Source organism: Camarhynchus parvulus, chromosome 7 (genome assembly GCF_901933205.1).
Source record: "Camarhynchus parvulus chromosome 7, STF_HiC, whole genome shotgun sequence".
NCBI classification, from domain to species: domain Eukaryota; kingdom Metazoa; phylum Chordata; class Aves; order Passeriformes; family Thraupidae; genus Camarhynchus; species Camarhynchus parvulus.
In genome coordinates this window covers 37,501,964-37,521,985 of record NC_044577.1, presented here as the reverse complement: position 1 = coordinate 37,521,985, position 20,022 = coordinate 37,501,964, and the positions used below count along the sequence as shown (strand labels likewise).

The 20,022-nt window shown below is 53.5% G+C and overlaps 1 protein-coding gene across 1 annotated transcript; it reads right to left on the bottom strand.

The window, feature by feature from the left end:
* Window positions 1-358: 358 nt before the first annotated feature.
* Window positions 359-7,129, bottom strand: UPP2 (uridine phosphorylase 2). Its single transcript, XM_030952488.1, has 7 exons — window positions 7,104-7,129; window positions 6,397-6,514; window positions 5,211-5,369; window positions 3,049-3,163; window positions 2,251-2,460; window positions 872-1,018; window positions 359-507 (listed from the first exon to the last, which is right to left on the bottom strand). The coding sequence occupies exons 1-7, from the start codon at window positions 7,127-7,129 to the stop codon at window positions 359-361; spliced, it is 924 nt and encodes a 307-aa protein (XP_030808348.1).
* Window positions 7,130-20,022: the final 12,893 nt, after the last annotated feature.

Genomic DNA, 20,022 nt, shown 5'->3' with positions numbered 1-20,022 from the left:
CTCTGCAGACCCCTTGGCTGGTCACAAATATGGATTAATTTTCATGTTATTTACTTAGGTTTCGTCTTTATGCCCAAAGCAAAGGGATCTCCTTCCTGGAAGATCGCTGTGGACAGAGTGGCCCTACAGGACAGTCCTTTAGGGCGGCTGGAGCCAGGAGTGAGGAGTCTGCAGCCCTGCTCCGCAGCCTGAGCTTGCTGCCAGCGCAGATGGTGGCAGGGCGGTCCCAGCCGCACCGCGGGGTCCGCTGGCTCCGGGCGCCCCGGGCCCGCAGCTCTCCCGTTCCCGGAGCGGGCTCCGTGGGCCGGGCCGGGCCCGCAGCCGTCCCGGCGCGGGGCCCCGTGCTGGTGCCGCCGCCTCAGTCCGTGTGGGTGAGCCCCAGGCGCTTGCGGATGAAGGCGGCGATCAGGCGCTGCGGCCGCTGCTGGTACTCCCACAGCACCTCGTGGGACGCCCGGATCTGGTCCCCCTCCAGCCGGTCCAGGAGCGCCACGCACACGACGGCGGCTGCGGGAGCACGGAGCACGGTCAGCTCCCGGACCGGCCCGGCCCCGCCGGGCCCTCACGGGCCCTCCTGCCCGGCCCTCACGGCCGCAGCCACGGCTCCGCTGCCCCCAGACCTTTAGGGGCTGCGGCGGCATGGCCCGGACGGGGCCAGGAGGGGCATGAAGGGAGCAAGCTGTTAGTTTGTGCAGCATGCACTCAGGTCTCCTAATGCACACTTGGGTTTTACTGAACTATGGAATTTGCTTTAGTGTTCTTTTCTAGCTAAAATCTTTAAGGATGTGTGTTTGGCCCTCTGACACAGAACAGGACCCTTAGAGGGGGTTTAGCCCGTGCGTGGGGAGGAGGTGGAAGCGATAAGACTCACCTTTGAGGCCACACAGTCCACACAGGGCAGCAAATGCAGTGGACTCCATCTCAATATTCCTCACACCAGCCTCATAAGCCCTCCTTAAGTACTCCAACTTTTTTTCACTGGAAAAAGAGCATAATGCACCATCTAATCTCCCCTGACCTGGAAAGGAAGCAGAGAACTGTCACTGTTGGCCTTGCATGGTGTCGTGGAGCACAGTTGTAAATGGGAAGTCCAGCAGTGCCCACATTCTATCTGAGGCCCACAAAGTTTTCCTGTGAGCAGCTGGTTAATTCGTATTCCCCTCAGTGTTAAAGCCAGCGAGATGTGTCTCTGTAGGGGAAAGAATGACGCAGGTTTCAACATTGATGAAAGGTGGAGTTGGCTCTCAGGTGGGAGGTACCAGTGGATGCTGTGCTCTGTGGGGACAGGCCATTGCTGCATATCAGCTGTGAAGGTCTGCCAGGTTAAACCCCAAAAATGCCAACTGGCTGCAGAAGAGGTGCAACAAGCTGTGCAGAATGGGAACATTGAGGAGAGGAAACCCCTTTAATCTGGGTTTAATTTTTCTGCAGGGGCTGCTCTGGGTGGAAGCTGGAGCTGCTTGCAGAGGCATTCCCGGTGCGGGCAGCACCGGTGTGGTCAGGGAGCTGGTCCCAGGGCACTGGTGCTCCCCTACTGCAGCTCCAGCTACCGCTGCAGGCAGGACTAACCCTGTTCAGTGAAGGCAACCATCCCGACCCTCTCCTCTAACCCCTGCGGGGGCTCTGGCTGTCCTGCTGTGCGCTCAGAGCAGACCTGTGCCCCGTGCAGCTCCTCCTCTCGCACTGTCTGAAGGCCCTGGGGCAGGCAAATGCTTACCTGTGGCTGGCCAGCCTGGGCTGTCCTTCAGTTTATTGCTGCTCCTACTTTAATCCTCTCAAATGGCTTTTTGTTTAAATAAAATATGGACTTGAGCAATACACAGATGGCTGCATCTGCAAGCAGATCTAAAGGTTTATAAATAGTCCTCAGATTATTAATTCTTCATTTATTACGTTTCATCTACTCTGCAACCAGCATTTAATTTTGCAAAGGAAATGGTTCCAGAGTAACCGAAGTTTGTTTATGGAAATCTCACAGGCAACCTAATGTTTTCATAGTGTTTAGTAGTTCTGAAGTGACAAACTTGCTGTAGGGGAGCAGCTTGGTGGCAAACTCAGCAAGGTGCAAGCAGTGGGACTGTGTGTTCTGAGGGTGCCTCCTGCTCTGCCTGGGCCCCACAGCACCACGTGGGTCTCTGCCTGCAGCCCTTCTGGGGCCTGGGTTCCCTGGATAGCTTTGTCCATGGAGGAGTAGAAAGACTTGGCTTGGCATTATGTGTGGTGGGGAAGGACAGACAATGCTGATTTTACCTTCATAGAAGTCGTAGGTGCACATGGTGTGGCCAATGAGCGTGGGGAAGTCGGGAATGTCCCTGCTGCAGGCAAGCAGCTCCTCCGCAAGGTCCTTGTCCAGCTCGGTGCTCCGCACCACCACATCGTCCAGCACCACCTGCTCAAAACGTGGCTGGAAGGAGGAGTCCACAGCCATGTCAGTGATCACAACAGACCCAGCCTCGATCCCTGTGGAAATGGAAGCTGAGCTTGCCAGAGCTCATAACACCTGTGTCCTGCTGCCAAACCTCAGCACAACAGGAAAATCTCAATACATCTTTGTGTGCTTGCAGGGCTCTTTTCAGTGACTAAAGAAGATGTCAGAGAGTAATTGAAATTCATGAAGTAGCACGGATGTACAAGTAAAATGTACAGAATCAGCACCAGGTAAGTGATTGTGAGAATGTGCTGAGTGACAGGAGTTTAGCTGCTTCTGACTTGCAGAGATCCTGTACCCCCTACCAGCTTGTGCAGGGATGGGCAGCACCACTGCCTCAGCCAGGAGACAGGGATTCATTTGGGTCACCTCTAATCCATGTTTTCTGTTTGGAAAGTGACACATGGCTGTAGTGGAATCAAGGCCTTTATACACTCTGGGGATGTGCACTCTGCCAAACCAGTCGCTACAAGTTCTCTGGGTTTGACCCAAAACAAAATACCATGATGGATATTTAGAGATCTGGAAAAATGCTGAAGTTCAGAGCTGCATGACCTATTGCTGAGAGTTCTTTTTAATAATAGCTGTTTTGCTTGGAAGAAAGACCATGAATTGCTTACCTAAGCCCCCAGAAGTACCGATGCGTATAATAGTAACGTCCCGGCATTTTGCGTGGTGCAGCAGTTTGATCAGCTCATGAAGCATTATAGAAATGGAAGGGATGCCCATTCCATGCTGTTGGAAGGAGAGAAAAGAGAAACATCAGTCCATGAGGCTGTGGCAGGTGACTGGTACATGACTGCAACAAGCTCAGGGTTATGCTGTGGTCTTTTCTGCTGATGATACCAACAGCAATTTCTTTGATGGGGAGGAGACATCTTGGGGTCTTTTTAGTCTGTCCAGGAGAGGTGTCTAACCTTTTCTCCTCCCCTCAATACTTTAAAGGTTCTTCAAGTTAGTAGAGCTGGTGTTCATCCCTGGGGACCCTGTGTGGGCACACAGATGGTGCCTGTCCTCAAGGAAGGTCTACAAATACATCCCAACATCTGAATGCTCCCAGACCTTCCCCATGCATTGCCAATGCTTACACCATGTGCTGACTCGCACTTTGTTTTGTCCTGCTTGTGCTCTGGGAGTGGTGAATTTCAGTGAGAACAACCTGAGCCTTCACTTCTCCATGTGCCTTCCAGCCTGTCCTCACCCCAAACTGGAGCATCTCTGCAATGTTGCTGGGCACAATGGACAATGGAAGGGTTTGTGTCCCTCGATGAGGACAGGCTTCAGGGTCAGGTGTTTGCTGCGTGCCTTGCAGGCTGCCTGTCCCTCTTCCTGGCTAACATTCCCTGCCCTGCTGCCCTTCTGTCCCCAGCCCCTGCCTGGCTACCAGCTCCCCACTCCTGGCTTGTTCCCATCCTTCACGGACAGTGCTGCCCCACTCCCATCTCTGCTGCTGCTCCCCAGGGCTGGCAGATGTTCTGCAGACCTGAAGCTGCTGGGATTTCTGCTGCATCTGCCTAGTGCTCTGTTAGTTGATCGTCTGTCTTCTGCTCCATTGCTAGACCAACATCCTTTTCTTAGCTTAACTTTTAAGTACAAAAAGTATTTGGTGCTGTGGAGTTTGGTTTTTCCTCTTGAAAATGCCTCACATTTTTTTGGTTTTGCTATCATGTTCAAAAACCTGAAGGAAGCATGGATGGAAGCTCCATTGATTAAGGTACAGCCAGTTTTTGTGTTGCTTTGTCTCCTTTCTCTTTGCTGTGAGACCAATGCTCTGTTTGCCTTGTATAATGTTTTAAATATGAAACCTTTTTGCATGTTGTTATTCTGGAACATCAGCCTGGCTTATTCGCTGATGCCTAAAAAATTAATTCCCATTGTAAATATTCAGAGCTGGAATCTGTGTTCCTGCCTCTGTATGTTTGAGCTGAGTTGTGTTTCTAAGCAACTTGCAGAAATGTGATGTTGGCAGCAGCTCTGCATGATGCTTCTTAGGGCGGCCATGTGCTCTGCCCTGTGTCCCCTTCTGCACTGGCCAAAGCTGGTGCATGGCCGCAAGCTCGGTGAGGGTTTGCTTCTGGCCATGTCACTGCTGCTGCCAGGCTGGGGAACAGCAAATCTTGCAGCAGTTCTCCCCCTTGGATCCTCTCAGACTGATTCTCTCAGGCTTGATTCCCTCGGTCAGGATTGGTTTGGTTTTTTCAGAGGGACAAAACACGAGCTCTGTTGTGTGAGTGATTCCATGTGCTGTGAATCACACTTCAGACTAATCTTGTGCCTGAAGAAATGATGTCAGGACCAAACTTTTTGTTGTGAGTGCTCCCCAGCACAGCCTGTGTTTGCTTTTTCCTTTGTTCAGTGCCAAAAATCCTGCTCTAAAATAATAATTAATAATAAGGCCAGCTTTTTCTTTTAGAGCTGGTATCAATGTAATACTCCCAGCAGCATTTCATAGTTATGTGTGGTGAGAAGTGGTTTTGCTTCCCAAACTGAGCTGAGCAGAGCATGTGCACGTCTGTTGTTGATGCAGCCCTTTCCAAATGGAGAGTGCAGATGCTGGGGAATGCTATTCAAACAGGAGCAGCTTTGCCATGGCTGAGGTTGTGCTGGTGGTAGTGGCTGAACAGTGGAAAGAGGAAAAAGCTCTGCTGGTGGGTGCTGGGGGAGGCGGGGGCATATGAGGGAGAGGTCGTGCCAGCCCTGTCCCTGTGCAGGGCAGACGATCCCTGTGCTGTGGGCCCCTGCCAGCAGCAGCCCCGGGGCCCGAGAGCACACACAAACTCACGCTGATGGAGAGCACGGGCCCTGCCCGGTACATGGCGTAGCGGTCCGACCCCGCGCAGATGTCAGCCACGTCCTCCCCGGCAGCCGCCAGCCCCAGCTCCCGCTGCATGAACTGCGCAAACGCCCGCATCCTGTTGGGGCTGCCGCCAACGCAGACAAACTGGAATGAAACACCAGCGTGTTGGTACTTAGCTAGAACAGGTACCCCCAGTCAGCCTGCATGTGGCCGTGGTGGCTGTGCCACGAACATCTTCCCAGAGAAAGCAGCGGGATGCCGCTTCCTCACCATCAGTCAAGGGACATTGAACACCTGAGGGTCAAAAAACCCAGGCTGTCACTCTGGCAGGGTGGTGACTACCCTGGGTCTGGGCAGCCATACAGCTGCACATACTTGGGTATCAGTCCTAGGCAAGAAAAATCTAAAATAATTTCACAAATTTGAGCTGGTAGTATCACCACTGATAGCAAAGCAAACCCAGATGTTGGAGGAGCTCATTGGTTAATTTATTCTATGAGCAATGATGACTGCAATTAGTGAGCACTGCTGATGGCACAGGGGCCATAAAGTCAGGGAGTAAAAAGGACAAATTTTACATATTAAAGGAAAATATGCTCGCTGAGGGTAGGAGGAGGGTGAGAGTGCAGCTGCCAGGGCAGTGCTGATCCTGCTGCCAGGGTGCAGGGCACAGGAGCCCACACTGTGCTATGCAAGGCTGCTCCAGCTCTGGGCACTGAGGCTCTTCCCCCCACAACTAGGGAAAGACTCTGGTTTGAAATTAAAGAGGATGCCATCGTGACAAGTCAGTTTTGACAGCAGGTCTCAGCCAAAACTGATATGACATTCTCTTTCCCTTGTCTCCAGTAGATGATGATCAAGATTCTTTGGACAAATGCCTCTTCTGTCTGTCCTCCAAGATGGGGCCAACATTAAATCAGGTTTTACAGAGCTACAGGTTTTTAAAAAGATAATTTTCTGTTGTGGTTTCTGCCCGAAACAAACAAGGACAGACAACTTCCTTGCCCAGGCTGCTTTGGCTGTGGAGTCCCCTAGCTGAGCAGCCAGACCCCACCCCATGGGAGCTTTGGCAGCAGCGGGGCCCAGTGTGGGCCGGCAGCACCGTGGGATGCACAGTGGCAGAGCCTGTGCAGGGGGGAGCTGCTGCCTCGCTTTTGGACCTGCTCTTTACCTTTATGTCCCCAAACATTGCTGGCAGGTTGTGCGTCTTTGTTCCCAAGTCCAAGTGGTACAGGACATCCTCCTCCATCAAGTCGAGGTGTGGGTTTTTAACAAGGACAAGCCCACTCCTGCAGGGAGACAACGAGGAGATAGGTTGAGGCACCAGGCAGTGCCCACAGGGAGGGGGACAGGCAGAAGGGGGGCACAGGGCAGCCTGGAAGCTCCACAAGGCTACACACAGCCCTGGTGTTGGACAAGGGATGGCACAGGGACAAGGGACAAGCCAGCTGTGTGTGGTGTTTGGACCAGCTGTCTTTCTGCTCCAGGTAACCTCTTTGACATGTCTGTTATTATACCTATGTATTTGGCAAAAAACATGTCTCAGTATTTATCAATTTGTCAATGGCTACCTTAGCTCTTTCCTTCATAGGGTGTTGCCAGCAATGCCCAGGGGTGATATACTGTGCTATTTTCTATGTGAAAGTTTATTAAGCTCTTAGCAAATCAGGATTTCACACTTGTCCCAAATAACTGCCTGGCAGGGTGAGTGCAGACACTGCAGGCAGCCAGAGGCCAGCTTACTGTCCCTTTCCACCTGCTGTAAGAGATGGGAAGCAACTAACAGTGCAGGTTACTCTTATAAATGAGGCTTAAATGAAACCCAGAGAACATTTTTCTTCTCTTATTAAAACAGATTCAGATGTTCCCATTACTCACCCCGAGTAACCTGTTGTTTCGGTCATAGCGGCTCCGCCGGAGTCAGCTGAAAGTGATACCCTGCCAAAAAGGTAAGGAAAACACTGCCTGTGTTCTCAGCTGTCGAGGTGTAGAGCTCAGAAGAGGTTTCAAGGGGCTCTGCAGGGGGTTAAATACCTCCTGTGCTTTGTGCAGCTCCCAAGGTCAACAGTGGCCAGTCCCCACCGCCTGCTCCTGCGTGCCAAGGTTCCTCCTGGGCTGGCATGGTTCCTCCCAGACTGGCTTTTTGGGCAGGTGCGTCACCAATAACCTTGACTGGTGGCCCTGGAGCTGGGGCCAGTGACCTTCTGGCCCTCTGGTGACGTTGTGCCCTCTGGCTGGTGGGGAGGGTACCGGGCACGTGGCTGCACATGTGCACCCTGGGGAGATGGTTTGTCTGAGCTGGATGTTGCTATGCTCCCACCTCGGGCTATGTTTCCTTGGCCCTGGGGACTGAAGGACACTGACAGCCTGGCCACTGCTGCTGGCCTGGACACTTCTGCCAGCTGAGCCATTCTCTGGCCCCAGCAGGTGCAAATCCAAAACGTCCCTGCATTTGTCTGGGGTGCACAAAACCGGAATTTGGGCTGTAGCCAACCTCCAGCCCTGCTCAGAACAGCTCCTGGACCACCAGGCTGGCCTGAGGGGGCTAATTTCACTCTCAGCAATGCCCGGACAGCACTGCTGGCTCTCATGGTCCACCCAGCCCCATCTCAGCCCAGGAGCCTGTCAGAACAGTGCTCTGTGTGCCAGGGCCAGCCTTGCACAGCTCTCCGGGACAGGGCAGTCCAGGGCAGCCAGAGAGCTTGTGGGACTGTGGGATGAGTGTGTGATGCTCCTGCAGGAGCAGGAGGAGACTGGAGATACTGGTCCTGCTTCCTGTCCCAAGGACAGGAGACACTGCCCTGGAAGATATTTCAGGCAGCTGCTGGAGGGGCAGAATCTGGCATTTGCTGTTGGCCTCTGGGAATTGTCAATGGAAGCTCTGATAATTAGAGAAGTGATAGGTAATTAATTATTAGGTGAAAGCACATTGTGTGGGGCTCAGTTGCACCCTGCGTTCAGGCAGTGACGCGGTCCTGCTTTCCTAATGGGGAGGGACAGAAATTGTTGTAACTGGGGAAGTCTTTCCCTGAGCAAATGCCCATTTTGCTACCCAAATTTACTTTAAATTGCAAAACCCTGGATAAAAATAGGCAAACACTGCAAGCCAGTGGCCTGGGAACATGCAAATTGGGTACCTTGCCCAAGATAGGGTCAGGATAGCTCTGAGAAGGGGAAGGAGCTGAGCTCTCAGGGATATTTCAGGCTTGCTGGAGTCATACCAAGGCAGGCTGGAAGGATTTCTCTGCTCTGATGAAGTTCTCCCTCCTTGGATGCTGTTCACATATGCCTGCCAAAAATGACTTATTGCTGATGCTCCATAGCACTCCTGAAGAATGAGGACCTGGAGACTCTTTTCCCTTTCAGAAAGCAGATTTCTGATTTCTGTGAGGGGCACAGAAAAAGTTTCCTTGGGGCTGCACACACCTTCTACCTGCTGAAGTCACTTGGTGTGATTGCTGTGGTTTCAGGGGCACAGCAGATTGTGCAGTGGGCTCCATGCAGAGCTTCCAGTTGGGTCCAGTGAGAGTTACCTGATCTGGGGAACAGAAGCAGAAGGTTTGCTGCTGTTTGCCAGAGGCGGCTGGTAGTGCTCTGGGGGAGGTGGGATCAGGCTGAGGCTTCCTGTGGGTTCTCCTCCTTCTCTGGTCTTATTTGGTTGGAGGAACTTGAGACCCTGGCCCTGCACCCACCTCCAGCACGGCTGGGCAGGACTTTCATCAGGGATGAAAGGGTTCAGCAGAATGGTGGATGGATGTGTGGACAGATGGACAGACAGCTGGACACCTGAGTGACTCTGTGGCAGGGCATGAGTGTTTCCACGTGCTGCCTGGGCTGGTAAAGGCAGTGCTTCCATGTCTTCCCTTTCTCTGCCTCCCTTCCATGGCAGAGTATTTCTCGGCATACCTGGAAGGGTCCACACCTGCATGGTTCAAACCATCCCACGATAAAACAATTTTCCCAAGCGTATGGACAAATTGTTAAATATTTTCTTATGAAAAATAGTGTTCCAACTCAACCAGCTGGGACATCCCTGCCTGGTCAGCAAAGCCCCTGCCCTGCTGCAGCCTCTGCCCCTGGTGTGCTCGGTCCCAGGCAGGGACCTCCCCTGTGCTGGCAAAAGGGGCTAGATTTTGGAGGGTGTTCCTGCTGAGTGAGCAGGGACAGAGTCCCCTGGAGCCACAGCTCTATCTGGAATGTCAGGCTGAGAACTGGTGGGCAAGTAATGTTCCTATGGTGTTTGTCCCTGCTGTGCCCAAGGTAAAAGGAGCCAGGGTGTTCTGTTTAAGTAAACATGATTGCACCAAGGGAAATGGTTAGATTGTGCTTTCGACTTCCCAGAAGTGATGTTGAAGAGAAGGGACAGCAGCCATCCCCATGGCCATTCAGGTTTCAGGGCCTGCCTGGCTCAGGTCAGCTCCCTGCCTGGCCAGTATGAGCAGTCCCTCACCTTTGATTCCTGTGTCCATGATTATTTTTCCCATGGTTGTTCTTCTTTGGGATGGCTTTCAGTAAATTCCAAACTGAAGTGTGGCTATTCTTTTCCTACCTCTCCTGCTTTCCATGGCAGAGGCTGCAGAATGGAATGGAGTGGAATAGAATAACATGAATAGAATAGAATAGAATAGAATAGAATAGAATAGAATAGAATAGAATAGAATAGAATAGAATAGAATAGAATAGAATAGAATAGAATAATGGACTAGGACAGGATAAAATACTAAAATAAAATGCTTTCAGTTGAAAGAGACCTGCTGTGCTGATCTAGCTCAGCTGCCTGCCTGTTTCTGTTCCTGTGGGGAGGTGGGGATGGTGAGAAGCAAAGAGCACTGCCCCAAGTGAGTGTTTGTTTGTGCCTGATTCAGAGCTAAATCCAGCCTCTCCAAGTGCCAGGCAGTGGAGCTGTTACCATATGTGCTAGAGGATGACAAATAAAGCACGATGAAGTATACGGCAGAATAACATATGGCAGTGTAGACAGGCTCTCGGCAAGGGAAGAGATGGGGAGAGCCAGCGCTCCCCGCGCCCATCCGACACCTCTTGTCATGTTAAATGCTATTTTAGAACAGACAGCGATGGCAGCCTGTGCGCGGCAGGGAGCTCGCACCCGCCGTGTCCTGCCGGGCTCTGCAGCCTTGCTCCCTGTGAGCCCCGGCAGCTCCTTCTCCGCTCGGCTCGTCTCTGCCTTCCCTCCCGCCTGCTGCTGCTGCAGCTGCAGCTGCCTGGAGCTGCTGCTGGGTGAGATATTCCAGCAGCCCGGAGCTCAGCCCTGTCTGTGGCCGCCGGGTCGGGCTGGGCAGGAGGAGCAGGTGGTGCCCGTCGCAGGAGTGAGTTCCTCCAGCGCCGCCCCGGCAGGGCATGTGAGCCTGTGCTCATATAGCCTCATAGTTCTGCTGCAATGGCAGGGAGCCGAGGAGCATTCACGGTCCGAGGCATGTCTTGTGCATTCCTCTAGCCGTGAGTGCTGGCAGTCGGCATGAGGGAGCCACAGAAGCACCGGGAGTGTTTTACCTGACAGGAGGAAGGCTATGTGCCAGCAGCACAAAGATTTCCTTACTCGGCCTGTTCTGTGGAGCCAGGAAAGCAAAATGTGGATTTTTATCAGCTGTTTGCTCTGGCTCCATGTTTTGCCTTGTTTATTATTGGTATAAAGCTGCTCTTGGCATTGGGAGCAGACAGTAAAACACTCCCCAAAGGAACCAGGCTCCACAAACCCTCGGGGCACTAGAGTACCTGCAGCTTGTCAGGACATGTTTCCCCTGAGGGGAAGCACTACTGCAAAGCCATTTATTTCAGGCAGAAATCAGCTGCCTGACCGGCGTCGCTATTCAGGATTTATTCAGGAGCTGCTGATCTGCCAGTCCGTGTCACTCCACAGGAGGGGCTGAGAGTGCTGCTGCTCCGCTGCAGGAATGTTCCTTAGAGTTGTGGACAAGTCACTCTTCCCACCATTCCCTCTCTGCAGCCTTGCCATGGCAGGTGGGATTCACCCTGGGAACAGGCAGGGATTTGCCTGCCCTGCCCCAGGGCAGCTGGGGGGCTGTGCCCACGCTCTGGGCATCCTGCCCTGCTGGGCTGCCCAGGAGATGAGGACACTAGGGTGTCACCCATGTCTGCCCTTGCAGGTTCAAGGAGCACCAGGCTGGCCCCGCACATGCCTTGGGAAAAGGGTTCTGCTTAGGTTTAAACCCAGTTTCTGGCTGGGGTTGGTGCTGGCTTACTGCTGACTTGCTGCAGGAGCAGGGGTCCTGTCCTGGCTCTGCCTGGCTCCACATGGATTGCTGCTGCCCATCCTGGACAGACACCTTCCCTGGCCCCACATGGATCCACTTCAGCAGGAAATGTTGCTTCTGGCATCATGCTTCCCCCAAGGCTGAGTTGCTTTTGTGCCTGCAGGCAGGATGAAATTGGTGAGAAGGAAGATGAACAGTGGGGCAGTTTGGCAACAGGGACCTCTCATCCACTCCGGGGTAGGTTCCCCTTTGCCTTCCTCCATGCTGCCTTTTGTTCCCTTCACACTGCAGGGGTGGGTGAGCTGCTCCAACCCATCCCACCCACAGGGGTGGGTGAGTTACTGCCTGCTGGGAGTACCCACAGAGGTTTGTGTAAATGCCCAGTCTGCTCTAACAGAGCAGGGGTGTGGCTCCAGAGACTGGCTGTGGTGGGAGCAGACACAGAATCGGAACCTGAAACCTCTCTGCTTGCTCCCTTCCTGCCCAGTGCTTCTCTGCTCTCCAGATGGTGCCTGGGGTTTTTTCTTCGTTTTTCTTTTATTTTTCTTGCACGGGTATTTTTATCCTTTTGTCTTTCACTCTTTGGGCTTGTGGGTGCCTGTTGCAGCCGCTGGTGCCTGTGGGTGAAGGCAGGAGGGAGGGCTGGGAGGAGATTTCGGCCACAATAAGGCAAATGATGCAAGGCCCGAACACAGTTCATGAAGCCATGCTGCTTGTCAAGCTCAATCACGTCTCAGAAACAGGACAAGGAACCATTCCCCATCAGGAAACATGTGGAGGCTTGTGTGGCTGAGCCCCAGCACTGTGGCCCCCAAGCTACCCTCCTTCCTGTGTGCCCCACATGGATGGAGTGCCCACAGCTGGTGCAGGGCTGGAGCATGGCAGGGCTCAGTGGTCCTCAGCCCTGGCAGTGTGAGGTCTTGGTGGCAGCTGCTGCATCACCTCACATGCTGGATTTGCCTGGATCTGAGCTCACTGAGCATGGCTGTTCAGACATCGTCCTGCCCTCCATGGGGGTTTAGGGGCTTCCATGCAAGGGCAGACTTACACTGGCCCCACTATTTCAAAATGAAGATCCAGACCCTACTTTATCCAACTTTATTGTGATGGAAACAGCTAAAGGGAAAAATGCTGGTTCCAGAGGAGGCACTTAATTCTGCTGGTGCTGGCTCTGCATCTCAGTGCCCTGTGGAGATACATGGAAGACCCCAGTAAACCCATCCCTGCCTTTCCTCCCTCTTCCCTGCATCCAGGTAAACCAAGAAGGCTTGAAGTCTGGGGTTTTTTTCCTTTTTCGAATGACTCCTTTCCTTTTCCCTGTGATTATCATATTTTTTGTCCCCGTGTCCTTTCTTCTCCTCCAGGAAGGCTGGAGAGGGAGCATTTGTTCTGCACCCCTCCCTGACCTGCTGTCATGCTCTACCAACATGGGAGACCGAGCCCCCAGGCACTGGGCCAGCACAGGGCAGGCAGAGACCCTGGAGCTGGAGACAGGTGGAAGAAGCATGATAGGGGTTAAAAACAATCACATGAAAATCAAAGTGGTCTCTTGCAGCCTTCAAGACAGATCCCTGCCTTTCTCTGTAGTTCTGAGGGCCAAGGACCTTGATGCAAGTAAGGGATCTGGCACCTGCATGCTTCACCAAGGTTTTTAAGGTTTAAAACCACTGTGCTCAGGTGTGCACACCGTGGGGCAGGGCTGGGTGGGATGGCACTGCTGGCTGTGCTGCCAGAGGAGATGCTCAGCAGGAGCGCCTCTGTGTCGGGCCCCCTTGCTGGGCTGAGGGCTCCTGTGGGTGCCCAGTGGGCTCTGTGCAGGACAGCCCAGCTCCTTCCTTAGCCTGCCTCGCTGCTTGATGCCACAGCTGTTCTAGCTATGCTGCATTTCTAATATGCAATAATAGTGTGCATCATTTTCCTTGTGTGGAAAGGTCAGGATCAGAAGCAAAGCCGTGCAGTGCAAGGCAGGCTGCTCCAGCATCCTGCATAGGAATGCAAAAGCATTTCATGTCAGTAGTGTTTGCACTGGTCTGCAGAGTGTAGGAAGAGATATTCTAAAATACTTTAATTGTGATTTAAATTACGGGCGCAGAGCATTAATCCCTGTCAGATCTGGAGCACATAAACCTCTGTCCATCTGCAGTGGGATGTGCAGTGCTGCGCGTGGGGCCAGGCAGGGATCCCCTTCAGCTCCCAGGCCCCTCCTGGTGCCGGGAGGCTCCGGGTGGGTGTCTGTGTGTCCCAGAGCCGGGCACTCGGAGTGGAGGCAGCTGCTGCTACCCCATCCCTGCTGCCCAGCCCCAGCGCTCACTGGCAGCAATCCCTGCGGTGCCTGCCTGAGTGCCCAGTGAAAAGCGATGGCTAACGAGAGAATTAATGACGGATTCTGTATCCCGATTACCGGGAGTTAATTTTCAGAGAATATTTCCAGGCGCCTTTGAGCGTCTCCAGCTCGAGACTGGAAGGAAGGAGACAGGTGCCACCTTGTGTGGAAACGTTTCTCCATGCAGCGGGCGCAGACAGAATTCCTTTCCCCTTTTCTTTTTGGTGGCGTCGTTGCAAACTCCTCCCAGAGGCAGAACGCAGCCCGCCCTCGAGCGGCCCCTGCCCGCTGTTCAAAGGCGCGCAGCAGCTCGGAGCCCTCGCAGGGCGCTGGCAGAGGACGCTGCTCGCTCAGTTACACCCAGTGGAACCCCAAGGAACAGGCGGGGCCGCCAGGGGCTGCGCACGTGCGCTGGCACCCAGAGACCCCCAGTGTTCTGGGCTGATCCCAGGGTGGGCAGCGGGGGAGGGGGGGATTCTGCCCCTCTGCCCCTGTGCTCAGGTGAGACCCACCTGCAGAGCTGCCCCAGCCCTCGGCTCCCACAGCAGAGGGACCTGGAGCTGCTGGAGAGAGCCCAGAGGAGCCAGGAGCTGCTGCAGGGCTGGAGCCAGGCTGGGAGAGCTGGGAATGTTCCCCTCGAGAAGGGAAGGCTCCAGGCAGAGCTCAGAACCCCTTGCAGGGCCCAAAGGGGCTTCAAGAGAGCTGGGAACAAACTTTTTAGCAGAGTTTGTTGTGATAGGACAAGGTGTAAACTAAAAGAGGAGAGAGATTCAGATTAGAGATTAGGAAGAAGTTCTTGGCTGTGAGGGTGGCGAGGCCCTGGCAAAGGGTGCCCAGAGGAGCTGTGGCTGCTCCATTCCTGGAAATGTTTACACAGAAGTTTGTGCCTGCTTCCCATCCCCTCGCCCAGCTCTCCCTGTGCTCTGGAGCTGGGCTGTGGCAGCAGCACCCTGCTATGTGCCACACCACATTCCAGCCATAGCTTATCCCACAGGAGAGCTGTGCTCCCAGAAAGGACCTGCAGGTCAGCAGCCAGCTGGATCGCACTGGGCTCACCCAGGGAGGAGGACACGAGTCAGGCTGTACCTTCAGCTGTGCCAGTCTCAGAAGAGCTGAAGAAATCTGGGCCCTCCCAAAGTGTTTATTTAAATACAACAGCATCTCATGGCACACTCTGGCTGTGCTGGGCTGTCTGCCCTCTGATGCACTGCTGTGTTATTTCGGTCACTTCCAGTATGGACAGACATTCTCCCCCTGTCCCTTTCCAGCTGTCCAGAAGCATCACAGTGAGCAGTCTTCAGTGCCCTGTCTCGAGTCAGACGATGAAATACTTGTCTTCCCCTACCCAGTCTCTTAATCGCTACTGGAGAGCAAAACAAACTTGATGCCTGGCTTTAGGAGAACAAAATGCTGAGAACTGTCCTCACTATGGCTGCTGTCCTCAGCCTGTCCTCCCTATCAGCTGCTCAGGCCCTGTCCCTTGCTGTTCTGACCCCACTCCTTGTCCTGTGGAGGCATCAGAGTCCCGGTCTGTGCTGGAAGGTATCAGGCTGAGACCACACATCCAGCACCTCCCTCCTGGGTCTGCAGCCCCCTCCCTCCCCCTGTGTCTGCTCTCAGGATGGAACAGCACATGTCAAGGCTGCTCCAAAGTACTCAGTATGGTTTTCCAGCTCAGAGCCTGGCCACTGTCTCCAAGCAGAAGCAGACTGTCACAGAGAGGTGCAGGTGACGAGACCCTCCTGAGCCCACATGAGATGGGGAGTCTTGAGAGACGAGTGGAAGATGAAGATGCTGGTGGCTGAGATGGCTGCTGGCCCCTGCTTTGCTCCTGCAGAGATGAGGGCCTCCCTTGGTTCAACCCCAGGGAGAGAGATCTGAAGGCTGGCTCAAAAATCTGCAGGCTAAAACATGGGATTTTTTCTATGTTGTCTGACTGAGCCTTTGGTGTCAGCATCGTGGGCTGCTTGCTGTGGCCCTAAGGATCAGAAGCGTCTCTTCTTGTTCTGCACAGCCCCTGAGGTGTCCAGTGTGTCCAGGACCTATGGCTTTGGGATGACCCTAAGCCACTGGGGCCAGGCTGGGAGCCACTGCTGTCCTTCTCCTGCTTTGTCCTGGTGCAGGTGGATCAAAGCAGCCCTCTGAGGTTACCCTGGCAAAGGGCAGATAGAACAGGAGCAGGAGGAAGAGACTCCTTGGTAACAGCTGAAGGTGCTTGAGGCTTCCTCAAGAGCCAGGAACATCTGTATTGGATAGCTGTGGGGCTGGGGCTTTCTGCTCCCGAGTCCTCTCGCCCTTCTCCCTGCTGGGAGCAGGAGCACCCCCAGGCACCGCGGGCTCCGAGGCGGCGGCGAGGGACGGGCCCCGTGCGGCTCCGTGTGGGCACGGTGGGCTGTGCTTGCTCGCCCCTGTCCTCTCGGGCCGGTTTTGTGGGCTGGCAGCCGGGGCTGTGGAGGCAGCGGCAGGAGCGTCCGAAGCACGCCCTGGCACAGGCGGGACTGAACCGGGCACTTGGAGCCACCCTCTGGTGCTGCCGGCGGCTGGTGACGAAGCCCTGTCCTTCTCTCTCCTCCGCTCCACCACACGGACCAGTTCGACAAACTCTCCCCGGCCCTTGGTGTGCCGGCGCTCTGGGTGCAGCCAGCAGCGGGAGCCGTCCCGGAGCCCAGCGGGATGTGCCGCTGCCGGTGCCGGTGCCGGTGCCGGCCAGCCGCGAGCTCCTGCTCGCCCGCTGCCGCCCAGCCGGGGGCGGCCCCGAACGAGCCAGGGAAGGCTTTGGGAGCCTGCAGCTGGGGCTGGCAGGGGGACACGAACAACACGTGTTACAAGCGCTGGAACTTAAATATTTTGCTGCTATAAATGTTAGCAACGAGAGCTCTCGTTACATTTAAATGCCAGATGACAGAAGCAGAGGCCAAAAAAAGCTTCTTCCCAGCCAAGCAGAAGGAGAGGGGGCGAGTGCGCCGCCGGGGCCGGTGGGACGCAGGGCTGGTGCTGGGGACACCCACTGTGGGCAAGGGCACGGGGGCAGCCTGGCTGCCGTGCCTCGATGGAAAAGGGGCTGGTGTAGTGCTCAGCGTGATGGGCATAGCACTGGGCAGGGCACTGAGAGGGGCACCGAGCTGGGGCAGAGAGCACCCAAGGGAGTCACCAGCACCCAAGGGCCGCGGGAGCCGCCACGGTGGCCCAGGGCACAGCTCCTCCGATCCCGCGTTTGGCGTGTGACATGGAAATGAGCTTGCCAGCATTTCCACCCTGATCCCCTGCGCCTGGTCACTCCGGGGTGAGAGTTCCCGTGGGCAGAGCCTTGGCCTGCAAAGGCTACCCCCCTCAGCTGAGGAGTAGTTTTCATCGTTTATGTTTCAGCGTAATTTCAATAAATTCCAGTTGGCTGTTCCTGAATAACACCCAGAGCAGAAAGGAACTGTGCAGCCTTGTGAAGTGAATCTTTGCAATTAGAGAACTCGAGCAGTTTTTGGTGGGTGTTTTGCTGAAAACAAAGCACTGCATGTGATGGGCTTGGAAAGCACAGGACTAATTACCAGTGCTATTTTAAAAAATGGCATGAAAATGAGTTATGCTGCTAATGCTCAGATGCAAGAACATGGTCTGCTTAATTTAATAATACTGTGTAATTTGTGTAAAACCAAATTGGTAACAATTATACATTATTGTTAATTACTTGGAGCTGGGTTCTCCTCGCTGTGCTGAATTGCACCTGGCTCCCCAGTGCCCTCAAGTCCATGGGGTTTGTGATGTAAGGACGCACACGAGGTAAGGACCTGAAAAAGGAGAACTGTGGAAGGCGCTTGGGCTGAGGCCCTCTCCAGAGCTGCTGGGACAGCGGGCACGTCCCGGTGCTGTCCTCACACTCCCGGAGTGTCCTGGGGGAGTCAGTGGGAGCTGTGCATGCCGTGGAGCTGTTGGGACAGGCCTCACCGGCTGCTGCGCAGCCCCAGCGCAGCTCCGTCTGTGACTCACACGCCTGACTCACAGACGCCTGATGAAATACATGTACTCCCAGTCACATTCATCACAGCTAAATATTAGAACAAGCTCTTTAATTTCAAACCCGAGTGCTTCCTGGGGTTTTCTCAGCAGCTGTGCTCGGGCCAGTTGCTGCGCTGGGAGGGGCGGTGATGCAACTTCTCTACGCTGCAACTGCCAGGTTTGCTTGTTTGCATGCATATATACAGATATATATTTAGAAATTTCCTCAAGGCAGAAGAAAATAATTCATGACAAGCAGCAGCTTGGAAGGTCACCTGGATTATTATTTCTGTACCACAGCTCACCTCAAGCATGTAAGCAAAGTCTTTATGTGCTGATGTTAATAATGCTAAAGAGTTAAAAACCTCAGCAGCTCTGAAGGCAATTATCAGGCTGGCTTTGTCATGCACAGCCTCATTTTGTGTGCTGCAACTAATTGTATTTTACTGTGTATCTTAGAAGGAATAACAGTGTTTGTTAGAGGTGTTTTTTTGCCGTTGGGCTCCGTCTGTCCCCAGGTGTGGTGCTGCTGGCCCGGGCCAGACCCCAGCCCTGCCTCTGTTGGTCTGGGGCAGTGCTCAATGCTCAGCAGAGCTGAAAAGGCAGGCCAGAGTGAGATGGTTTTACCAAATGAGGGGCCTGGACTGGAGTCCAGCAGCCCCCTCTTTGAAACATTTCCTCCATGGCATCTTTCAGCTGCGTGAGCTGTTTCTACACTCCCAGAGCATTGCAAAGTGGTCTGACTTGAAATCCCAGCTGCACCAGAGAGAGGCAGAATTTATGAAGAACCCAGGCAGTTCAAGTTACCATGGAAATTGCTTCAAAACAGAGAAGCCTGATTTTGCTATACTTACTGTCTTAGGAGGGTTTTCTGTGTGGAAGGATGACAGGGTGAACCTGCCCCATAGCTCAAGGTGTGCTTTGTGTGCGCTGTGTTCTGAGGCCCACAGACTTCTGAAGACCATGGTATTTGCATAACATTAATGTGTTTATTCTGATGTCTGTGGGTGGCACTTTGTGCCCACAGTGCTCCTTTCACATGGACATGCCATTATTACAGCCAATTAATGCAAACATTGTCCAGGAAGAAGTTCCAGACTGTTCCCCAGCACGGAAAAAGCCACACGAGGTTCTCCTGCTGGGAACTGGAAGACCCCAAGTTTAACCACACTCTACTCCTTGCAAAGCTGTGCAAAGTCAGCTGTGTGTGAATATCCCCATCAGATCCACTCCATCTTTCCTTGGGGGACTGTAAAATACCTGACAAGCCAGATGCTTTACCACCCTCACTGCGCCAGCACGGCATCTGAGGCACAGAGGCAGCCCCGTGATCCTCCCCAGATCTCAGAACTGGCACTTCTGACTCTGACATGGCACTGCCAGCCACTAACCCAAACACTTCGTCATGATATCCCTCTCAGACTGCAGCCCTGGTTTTCTCTCCAAATAACATTATTACAGATAAAATTCTACTTACAGCTGGATTTTCCTATCAACAATCATGTTACCTATAAAAAAGGTAATTGAAAAAACCCTGCAGTGTTTGTAAAGCAAATTTATTTGTAAGGATGCTTATGATGATAAATAAGAAGTGACATTCAAAAGAACAGAAAAATAGCCCTGTTTATAGATGATGCTGAGATTACTTCAGTAACTTAATTATTCCCTCTGCTTCACTATTAATTAGAAATCAGTGGCATGTAAACTGTACGTGATCCAGCTACAGGAGGCTGTGGGCAGGAGCTGCCTAATTCCAGTTCCCAGCACTGGTTCCCCTCGTGGCTGTGAATGAGCACTTAGCAACAGCTGTCCCTTGGTGAGCCATGTGTGGGTTACTCAATGACAGGTTCCAAAATTCATATTCTTCTACCAGATGTAAAGCAGAAACTTTTCCATGCAAAGTGCTCCTAACCCATGCGGCTCCGCGTGTCTCCCGGGAGCCCTGCAGGCTTTAGTGAGGGGTGGCTCTCAGCCCAGCAGTGTCACCCTTTCCTGGGAGCTCGGATAACCACATGGGCTACCACTGTCAAAAGTGCTTTAGGCTGCAAACAAGCAGGTGGGTGTTCAGAAGTGTTGGCTGCCAACACCACCTGTGGGGCCTCAAGGGAAACGTGGCACTTCTAGAAATGTAGCTGTTTGGTTAAATTTTGAAAAGCTGTATTAGATACCCAATCTTTAGTCTTCTCTTTTGGAGAATGGTCCTCGTTAGAGCTGTATTTTCTCCCAAGGAACACCTACACTTGAGCTACTT

What these genes read in the sequence shown, in the direction of transcription:
- UPP2 (XM_030952488.1), bottom strand. Translation starts at nt 7,129, where the DNA reads ATGACCGAAACAACAGGTTACTCGGG. An exon ending in CACCTACGACTTCTATGAAG is followed by an intron (nt 1,019 to 2,250) that starts GTAAAATCAGCA and finishes CTTCCTTTCCAG; the next exon opens with GTCAGGGGAGATTAGATGGT. An exon ending in TGGACTGTGTGGCCTCAAAG is followed by an intron (nt 508 to 871) that starts GTGAGTCTTATC and finishes GTGCTCCCGCAG; the next exon opens with CCGCCGTCGTGTGCGTGGCG.